At 51.2% G+C, this 9,744-nt stretch overlaps 1 protein-coding gene across 24 annotated transcripts in view; it reads left to right on the plus strand.

The window, feature by feature from the left end:
* The window catches only part of Jakmip3 (Janus kinase and microtubule interacting protein 3), a 100,240-nt gene extending 91,527 nt beyond the window's left edge, over positions 1 to 8,713 (plus strand). For 14 of the 24 annotated variants that reach the window (XM_051193247.1, XM_051193246.1, XM_051193249.1 and 11 more), the window contains 7 exons: positions 1,614 to 1,679; positions 2,851 to 2,919; positions 3,010 to 3,087; positions 4,115 to 4,318; positions 5,266 to 5,331; positions 7,211 to 7,252; positions 7,821 to 8,713. In XM_051193247.1, coding sequence (XP_051049204.1) covers positions 1,614 to 1,679; positions 2,851 to 2,919; positions 3,010 to 3,087; positions 4,115 to 4,318; positions 5,266 to 5,331; positions 7,211 to 7,252; positions 7,821 to 7,955 — 660 coding nt within the window. In that variant the 3' untranslated portion in view covers positions 7,956 to 8,713. Of the gene's footprint in view, positions 1 to 1,613; positions 1,680 to 2,850; positions 2,920 to 3,009; positions 3,088 to 4,114; positions 4,319 to 5,265; positions 5,332 to 7,179; positions 7,253 to 7,820 lie in introns of all 24 variants that reach the window. The other 10 variants (XM_051193254.1, XM_051193256.1, XM_051193255.1 and 7 more) reach the window with 1 other exon arrangement.
* The last annotated feature ends 1,031 nt before the right edge of the window (positions 8,714 to 9,744 follow it).

The following is a 9,744-nucleotide window of genomic DNA, read 5'->3' on the forward strand; positions in this document are numbered from 1 at the left end:
ATTCCTAACACAATAGCTCCTCACTTAAAAGTATCTGTATGTAGCTTGATTTCCCTAGGGTCATCATATAGCCTCTGTGGTCACTTTCACAGACCACAAGGGCAGAGAAAGATGACAATTGGAGGGAATATAGACAGGTCTTACATGTAGGAGACCCTGGTATTTCCTGACAATGAGCCAAGTTCCAACTACTTGTCACAGTCTAATAATTTACTGCAAAAAGCCTGAGCTTGTGAATTCTATCTGGAAGCAGTCAGTGGCCCTGCTGGTGAGGAACCAAGTGACTGTCACATTCATAGTTGGGGTACATGAGTGCCATGGCTGCTGTTACCAGACATGTGCATTTCCTACCTGCCTCAGGTTCCTAGGAGCCGGGATACCAGGAACAGACAGACAGAAGCCCATCCTTCATTGCAGGTGGTGCAGCTCAAGCTGCTGCAGTCACCTCACTGTCACCTGGAGTAGAGGGCAGGACCTCCCGGGCTCAGAGGGTCAGATTGCATATTAAAAAAAAATGCCCCCAAGAGCACTTCAACTTGCTTTGATACATCCAAGTAGATCCCTTCAGTCACCTTGAAGCTACTTTGTTCAACCTCCCTAGTGTTCATCATCCCACCCAGCAGACAAAGCTATGACCACACAGCTCTGCCCTTAGGGGGAAGGAGCTTCTAGAAGCCTCTGAGGCTTCCAAACAGGAGGAATGAAGAAGAGTAGGAGGGATGAGGAGAAGCAAGGAAGAATGGGAGCGGTAGATACAAGAAGAAATCATGGGTGGGAGAGGAGTAGGGTGGAGGGATAAAGAACACTGAAGGCCAGCACTGGTAGACGAGGCTCCCATTGTACCCATCCCAGGCAGTGCAGCCCTCTGCATCCCTGCCTGCCAGAGCAGACACCTGCGAGGACCCTCATTCTGACTTGGAGGTTGAGGGAAAGAAGGAGGTACCTGCCTTTAGGGAGCTCACCTTCTAGGAGGGAAGACCTAGTATCCTGGAAGTTCTAGGGGTAAATGGGGCTCCCCCATTCCAGGCTTAGCTAGCCACACCTCCTGCTCCTCTTGATGCATCTCACATGGGAACTGGGCAGCCAGATCCAATGTAGATGACAGCCTTATTCTGAGTGTGTGGCTGGCCACATCCAGACAAGGGTCCCATTTGTCCCCAAAGCCAGACAAATCCTGCTCAGAAAGACCTGGAGGCCCTTTGGGGGGGGGGAACGTGAATGCAGAACTAGTCGAAAACAAACCAGTTCCCACACACCTGGGGTCATTTCACAGCCAAGGATACTGGATCTTCACCATGGCTGCATATGCATAATGCTGGCCTTAAGGGAAGACTAGGACAGGACAGGACAGAAATACTTGTCTCCAAGACATGGTTTAGGTTTGCCTGCTGGTTAAGCTGCCCTGGCTGGTTTGTTGAGACTTGGTATTCTGACAGTGAGAAGGTGATGTGGATAGCACCGCAGAGTGGACAAGGTGGGGGTAAAGGACATCAGACGTGCAGAAGGATGATTGAGTGAAAGTACCTTTTAGCTACAACCCCAACTCCATGTCCACTCACCACCCCCACTCACCCACACCTATCTCTGACTCTGTGTTCTGCTTTTGCACACAGAATCTGACCAATGAGGAACAAGTGGTTGTCATTCAAGCAAGGACAGTCCTGACCTTGGCAGAAAAGGTAACAGGGACTCTGTGGGTGTCGGGGGAGGGGGGAGGGGCAGGCTGCTGTAGATAGATAAATACTCTCTCTGGGAGGAGAGCCTTCAGGGTGAGGACATGGTCCCCTAGGTCATATCTGCCTAGGGAAACTAGCCCACACAGGTCCAACAGCAATGCCAAGTACCTCTACACAGGGGAGATTCAGCCAAACACTGGCCCAAACAGCTGTCTCCACCCTGTAAGGAGTATGGTTTTTCCTCCTGCCACCTCTGGTCTTGTCCCGCCGCCGTGCCAGCCCCAAATAATACACTGAGACTCTGTATTAGATATAATTCTGTTGGCCTGGTTACTTGTTTCTTATCTGCTAGCTCTGTCTTAATTATTAGCCCATTTCTATGTATTTCCACCTGGTCTTACCAGGGAGAGGCGGCTGGCGGTTCTTCCTTCTCCAGACTCTCCATCTTGGCTCTCCTTACTACTTCCTCTTTCCTCCTTGTCTCCTAGTCCCGCCTATCTTACTTTCCTATTGGCCAACAGTGTTTTATTCATTAACCAGTATAAGAAACATATGCAGAATGACATCTCCCATCACCACCCCCTCCCACAGACACTACCCCACCTCTACCTCCTCCACAGACACTGCCCCAATGCAGACTCTCACCTCTACCTCCTCCCACAGACTCTCACTGCTGGCTTCACCTCTGCCTCCTCCCGGGGGTTGGAAGCTGAGTTGAGTCTGTAAAACTGACAGTGTTCCTTGGTTCCCTGATCTAATTCTGTTTAGCCCCCCAGCCTCATCCTGGTCCTGCCCCCAGTCCAGACTTGCTTAGTGGGCCACCCTTAGACCTCCAGCCATTCAGGAAAAGGGGATCCTGGTAAACAAAGATTTTGGGAAACAGGCCACCCAACCCTTCCTAGCAGAGTTCTAAGATGCACTTATTCCTGCTACTCCCCAAACCTGGGAAGGAAGGAGTGGCAGACATCCTGAATGACAGGTGGCATGGGTAGTGGGTCCTGGATCTAGGTGGAGCCCACAATACCAGCCCAACCCTAACTCCCCTTCCTTAGTCAGGCCTCCTTTGATCTTCTTCCAGGCTCTCTCCTTGGAGTTGGGTGGGAGAGGGTTGACATTGACTTCACAGGGGAGGTGCTAGCAGACACTATCACCTGTTCATTGTGTTTGTGCCCAGTGGCTCCAGAGGATTGAAGAGACAGAGTCAGCTCTACAGCGGAAAATGGTAGACCTGGAGAGCGAGAAGGTCAGTGGAATCTCCAGGAGTTCCCCTGAAACCCATGTTACCAGGTCTGAACATTCGCCTGAGGCCAAGGCCTGGCCCCCTGTGTTTCAGGAGCTGTTCAGCAAGCAGAAAGGCTACCTGGATGAGGAGTTGGACTACAGGAAGCAGGCACTGGACCAAGCTCACAAGGTGAGCAAGCTGAGTGGCAGACATCTACCTTCTTACCCATCCCAGTGAACATCTCAAAGGCCTGTGTGGCCAGGCTCAAAACTTTTAGGAGGTACCATGACTCAGTGTGGAGTCTCTCTCTGCCTTTCTCAGTCTGACTTCTGAGGACGTGTTTCTGCCCATTCAGCAAACACTTCAAGAGTGTAAGCACATGAGGACTCGCATGGATACAGGCATTTAGACACACTGAGAACTAATACAGATGCATTAAATTAGTTGATAGGACATTGATGAGCATATAGTACATTTAGGATTTAATTGGAGACAACGGAGTGTTCACAGGGAATCTCATTCTATTGGAGACCCTCCTTTTGTTCATCTGAAACTTGGAGAAATGGAAGTTTAGCCTGTTCTATATATCTTGTCATCCTTGGGGGGGGTCATAATCTAAAGGGAATGTCCCTATTTAAGGAATAAAAGTTCACACATGGTAGGTAAACTATAGGCTAACCGAAGGAAGAGACAGTTCCTCTGGTGACCTAGGTTCATCCTCTGGCATATCCTTATCCATAAACAAAGTCCAGATTAAAGTTCTCACTAGCAGGAGTGTGTGAAACCTGCAGCGTTTACTCTAAGCCATGTGCAACCACACTTGTTATAAAAGGCTGGCACTCAGGATCTGAGTCTGACCTCACTGATAGAGTTGTTGCCTGACATGTCTGAGGCTCTGGGTTCCCTCCCCAGCCCCAAACAAACAGTGAAAGAGTGCTTTCTGAGATCCCTAAAGTTCCATTCCCTCTGAGTAGCTGCTGAGGCAACAGCACAAGGGCACTGTGGTACCAGGACCTCAGCAGGGAGCCCTGGCTGCTGTTTGACCCCCAGCTCTTCTAGGGTGCCTGCTGGATAGGAAGTAGGGTGTCTGTGACACTCCAGGCCCTTTCCCCAGAGACCACTGAGCACACTTCCTCCCCAGGAGGCTGCCTGCCCTGGAGAGGGTGGGCCTACGCCTGAAGGAGGGGGAGGGCTGATGCCTGTCTCCTGTCCCCAGCACATCCTGGAGCTGGAAGCCATGTTGTATGATGCCCTGCAGCAGGAAGCCGGGGCCAAAGTGGCTGAGCTGCTGTCAGAAGAAGAGCGTGAGACGCTCAGGGTGGCAGTGGAGCAGTGGAGACGCCAGGTCATGAGCGAGCTGCGGGAGCGTGACGCACAGATCCTGAGGGAGCGCATGGAACTGCTGCAGGTTGCGCAGCAGGTGCTGATGGCGGAGGCGGGGGTGGGAGGGCGGGGGCGGGGGTGGACTTCCCAAGACCCAGCTTCGTGGGGGCCACACGACTGACCGACAGCCGTGTCCTCCAATGACCACTCCCATTCATACTCAGTCCATGTCCCTCCCTAACTAGCTCTGGTTGTGTTGCTAAAGCCTTTGAGTGGTAGCTCTCCATGGACTCCTGGCTTCCAGGACTCCTACAGGGCATTGTCCCCTGGTGGTAAGAGTGTTGTCTGTGGGCAGCAGCTAAGCAGCCATTACCCAGCCCCGTTGTTTATGAGTCACAGTCTCTGCCTGTGGGTTGGCCTGAAAGCAGCTTCCATGGACACACAGGCCAGATGATCCAAAACACGAAAAAGCTCAGACTGCAGATTTAGATAAGCTACCAGACTGGATGCTACCTTCCCATGACAGTCAGTAGGCCATCGGACAGGACTTATCAACCCCTAAGATGTGCCTACACTCCTTTACACATGGGCCCACTATGGCCACTTTGGGCTCCAGGGTAGTCAGGGTTAGGGAGGTCACCCCGTCCGTCTTGTTCTGTCAATGGGATGTCATTGGTTCTCAGCTGCTTCCAAGGTCAGGCCTCAGCTGCAGAAGGACAGTTCTAGTTGGTAGCTCTGCCTGCTGGTTGCCTGTTGCTCTGTATAATGGCCCTGGGAAGGACGTAGGCCAATTCCTTGCTCTTCCGCTTGAACATTATAGTCAGAGGACATTGGTCTCATCAAAGGAGAAGTGGGGAAGGATTCTCACTGTCTTTGAAGAGAAGTGGTGAGCTGGGGACCACAAAGTGGCTCAAGGCTGGACCAACACAGTATCTGCTTTGTGGGCTATTGTCCACCAAACATGTGAGGGGAAATCTTGACCCTTTTATGGCTGGTACCTCAGTCCTCTGATTATTGAATATCTTCCTTCTCTTACTGTTGCAGAGAATAAAAGAGTTAGAAGAAAGAATAGAAACCCAGAAGAGACAAATAAAGGAGCTGGAAGAAAAGGTAAAACTAACGAATGGGGGAGGGTGCAGCTGGAGGGTGGGAGTTGGGCTTGCCTGGCATCTACAAGTTCAAGCCTTGCCGCTGAGACCTGGCCTGCATGGTAGCCCATGAAAAGCAGAGTGGGAATGAACAGAAAGGGGCCCATTGGAGCTGTGGGTACACTGGGCCAGAGCCAGGAACCCTCACACAGCCTAGTCCTGTAGCCTTTGCACTGCCCCAGTTTCCCCTCTGGATCCATATGTTGGACCAGTGACCTAGGGTCCTTCTCCATGCTGGTGCTGTGGGTGGTGCAGATGGGTTTAGTCCTCCAGGTTCATCATGCTTGGCTGTCTGAAGATCAGGTTCCTGAAAGATAGGTCATGCTCCCCAAGAGTGGCTCTCAGGGCATGGGGACCTTTTGCCCCTGATCCTCAAGTAGTGTCTACAGGACCAGAGATGCTGGGGTGCCTACTCAGGTGCTTTCTCTGGACCCTGGCTCTGCAGCCTGTGGTGCAAAGTCTCTCTGTCCACTGGTATCAACAGATTCAGCACTCCCCAAACCAAGTTGACATTTGTGCCTAGAGACCCCTACCCCTTGCAGAATGCTGTGCTTTCTTTTCTATATCCTGTGTGGTTTGGGGCTAGTTCCCAGGTTTCTGAAATCAGGTGCTTTCCTGAGTTCTATGATTGTTCCTACCCATGGGCAGATCTCATCAAAGTGACAAGATGCAGGAAGTGGTCAGTGGGACCCACTTGTCTGCCTTGTTACTTCTGGGGAGAACAGGAGGCAGAGCTTGGGCAAGGTAGCCTCTAGACCACCTCCTCACCAGCCTCAACCATGGCCTGGAGGTATTTCAGCCAGCCTTAGCAGTGACAGACTGCCATCTGTGTGGCATTCTGTAGCTATTGTCCAGCAGATCTCACTTAAATTCCCAGGTCTACCATGAAGATAGTACCCCAAAGTCAAGCAGGAATATGCTTTGAAACAGGGTCCCAACAGGGACTGCCTGCAAAACTCCAGGCCACATGGGCAAACACTCAACATGCACACTGGGTGCCCAGCCAGGCCAGGAGAAGACAGTCTTACTGTTCACCTGAGTTTCTAACACTGTAACTCCGACCTGATGGTCCGAGGACATTAGTCCCACCAAAGGTGGAGCCCTGGGAAAAGACTTCCACTCTTTAGAGAGAAGTGGCAAATTGGGGGCTGCTAGGTGGCTCAAGGCTAGGCCAACATGCTAGCTTCTCGATGGGCTACTTGCCTGTCAAATAAACGCAAACCCCTAAGGTGGCAAAGTCTTCCCCAGACTGTATGCTTGTGACTTAACCCAAGGGTACATGTTTGAATTAACACAAGAGCAACATTAAGTTTGCTGCCTGGGTTTTCTAATTTTGTTGAATGGCTGAATGTAATTGCTTGGTTTTTCTCCAAGTTAGTCTGCCCCCTACCCCAAACCTAACCAATACTTCGAGTCTATTCAATGTTTTGGCATATTTTGTTGTTTTTAAAGGACCTACTACCAAAACTAGGGCACTTGTATGTGCTGGGTACTGGAAGGGTCTTCCTGTTCCACTGTTATCCTCGGCTCAGTGACTCTCTCCATAGATCCTGGTGCTGGGAAGCTTGGCATGCTGTGTGGGTGTGTGGAGCCCACAACTAGTCCCCCAATGTTATCTGGGGTAGCATTGCCACCCTAAGCTTAGGGTTCTCACAAAGCCCCTTAAATGTATTGTTCTTGCCTGCTCCTCCCAGCTGGCCACGGTCCCTCTCTGTCTATGATCATGGCTTGTTTCTTTATAGACACACTACAAACTCTTATTTTTCTTTCTCTCTCCTTGTGTTTCTCCATCCTCCCCTTTCCTTTTCAGTTTTTATTTTTGTTCTTGTTTTTCTCCCTAGCTTTCATTCTCTGGTCATAGCTGTTCTTGGCACACTGAACTGGTGAGTACGTCAGTGGCTACATTTCATGGTGTTGGGAGACAATAGTGGTCCCTGCCTCCCAGCAGCTGCCTGTTTGCCCTCAGAGAAACAGAAAGGCCACTCCTGGCTCTTCCAGAAGGCTCCTTGAAAAGTTACCTCCCTTTCAGAAACCAAAATCCCTTCTCCAGGCACTGGGTCCACAAGAGGGTTTGTGGCATGCTCAGGACCAGTACCTACTTCAGAAGTCAGTATCCACTAGGCAGCAGAAGGTGGCTTTATGAGTTTTCTGTGTCCTCTGTAGCTCAAGTTCCATGTCCCCAAGTCACTGGGTCACCTACAATCACAGAAATGGTACTAATGTGTAGAGTCATGCTCTGTTTGCACACAAAGGCCAGACGCCATGCTTGGTCACTACTTTCTACTCAGAGATGGGGACACTTGGGACATGTGGGACACTTGGGGCGCAGCTTATCTCAGTCCCCTGGTTCTGCTATTTAGAAGGTACAGAGAGATCTTTTTCAGGGGACCAGCAGTTATATTTGCTATCCTTCTTCATCCCCTGAGTCTCATGCTTGTGTCTTTCTTCTAGCCCTCTGAAGAAGTGGACCTTTGTCCTCTAACAGGACCAGAGAGCAGCAGGTGCCAGAGAAAGCATGGGAAACTGAGTATCAACACTGAAGACTCTGGAGGGTTTGGGGTCTGTTCCCTGCCCTGTGGAGGATGAGGGTAAAAGCACTGTGAGCTGCTGTCACTGTCCACTTGGGGTGAGCCAGGACTAGAACTTGTCTTGCTGACTAGCGCTTCTCTAGGAGAGGCCTAGCCTTGGCTACAGAGTCCTGGTGACCTTCAGTCCAGAAAGCAGACTTTATCCCAATCACAGCAATGTGTAGTGTTCCCTGCCATGCAGGGGTAAGAACTGCTCCTGTGCTGGAGCCCACACTGGACACATCCCCTTGTTCCCATAGTGACCATCAATGCTCTTGGAAGAAGATCTCGGAACTGCCCAGACTTGCCCCTATGGCAAGATGAAGGCTGTGGTCACAGTGCTGACCTAGGAGGATTCCCTGTGACATCCTGGTGTCACACTAAAGTCACTCACTGTGGTCCTGAACACTTGCTGATGGACAGATCCCATGCCCAACCTTGTTCTGTTACACTGGTGTCTCTGTGAGGGCAGATGAGAGTTATGACTCCCCCCACTCCACACTGACCTCCTACACTACCCCCAGACACAATGGCTAGAATCCTATTCCAGTCTGCTGGCCAGGAGCACAGAAGGAAGACCAGAGGAGAGGCCAGGGGGGCATACTAGATGAATATGCAGAGGTCTGGCCTTGAAGAATGTGGATCAAAGCACAACCCAGACATGGTGGAGACGTGGCCCTCCTGACCTGGAAGACCCTCAGCAGGTGGATCTAACCTGAGAACTGCAGGCAGCAAGGGCAGGTGGTAAGAGTAGCTGAAGATGGCCTCATCCAGAGCCTGTGCCAGGAGAGAAGGAGAAGAGAAGATGCACCCAGTGGTCTATGCACCTCAGAAGGCAGCCACGGTACAATGGCCTGCAGGTAGGTGGCAATATCTAGTCACTGGGGACAGCCCTCCTTCCCACACTGTTTAGCAGCCTGCTAGTTTTGCTTGAATAAATGTACCCTTTGAGATGTGAATGAGGTCTCCCCTGCCAGAAGAGCCTGGAGTGGCTGAGTGTCAGTGGGTAACGGGCTGGGGGCGTCCTGTATCTATTTCTGGATGTAGCCCACAGTTGTAAGATCCTCACTTTCTCTGCTCATGCTAAATCAGATGCCAGTGTCCTCTGAGAAGAATGGCTAGTGCATTCCAGCCCCACCCAGGTGCTAGCAGAACTTCTGAGGCAGAAGCTTCTTATCCCATCTGTGAATCCATCTGTGCCTGTGGCTGGACCCCACACATAGTGGGAACTTCCTTCCCCAGTGCAGCGATGTCCCCAAAGCTCAAATGAACACAGGGCATCTTCTTCCCCATCTCTACAGACAGGAAGCTCTTCCCTCAGACATAGGTGCCCCATCCTGCCCAGTCCCCATGGAAGATGGCAGAGCAGCTACAGTGTGGGTTAGAACTTTCCATCCACTACACACATAACATGGATTGAACCCAGGGCCTGGAACATTGGAGGAAAACTCTCTCCCCCTGAGCTATTACCCTAACCTTTGTTAGTTCTCTCTCTCTCTCTCTCTCTCTCTCTCTCTCTCTCTCTCTCTCTCTCTCTCTCTCTCTCTCTCTCTCTCTCATTAAGTTGCCCAGAACTCATTATGCATCCCAGGGGTTAAAATGGTGGCCCCACTGACTCAGCCTTCTGAATAGCTGGGACAACAACCCTAGCTATACTGTGTGTTTTGAACAGATACCCATGACAGGATGACCCTGTTGGTCCCAGGCCCTGTTGCAAATCAAAAGAGCTTGGTCCCCTCTGGGCCACATCCAGACCCTCGTGGGGAGGAGGTGACTGAGAACAGGTTTCCCAGAGACACTCTGGGGCT

Source organism: Phodopus roborovskii, unplaced genomic scaffold (assembly GCF_943737965.1).
Source record: "Phodopus roborovskii unplaced genomic scaffold, PHOROB, whole genome shotgun sequence".
NCBI classification, from domain to species: Eukaryota; Metazoa; Chordata; class Mammalia; order Rodentia; family Cricetidae; genus Phodopus; species Phodopus roborovskii.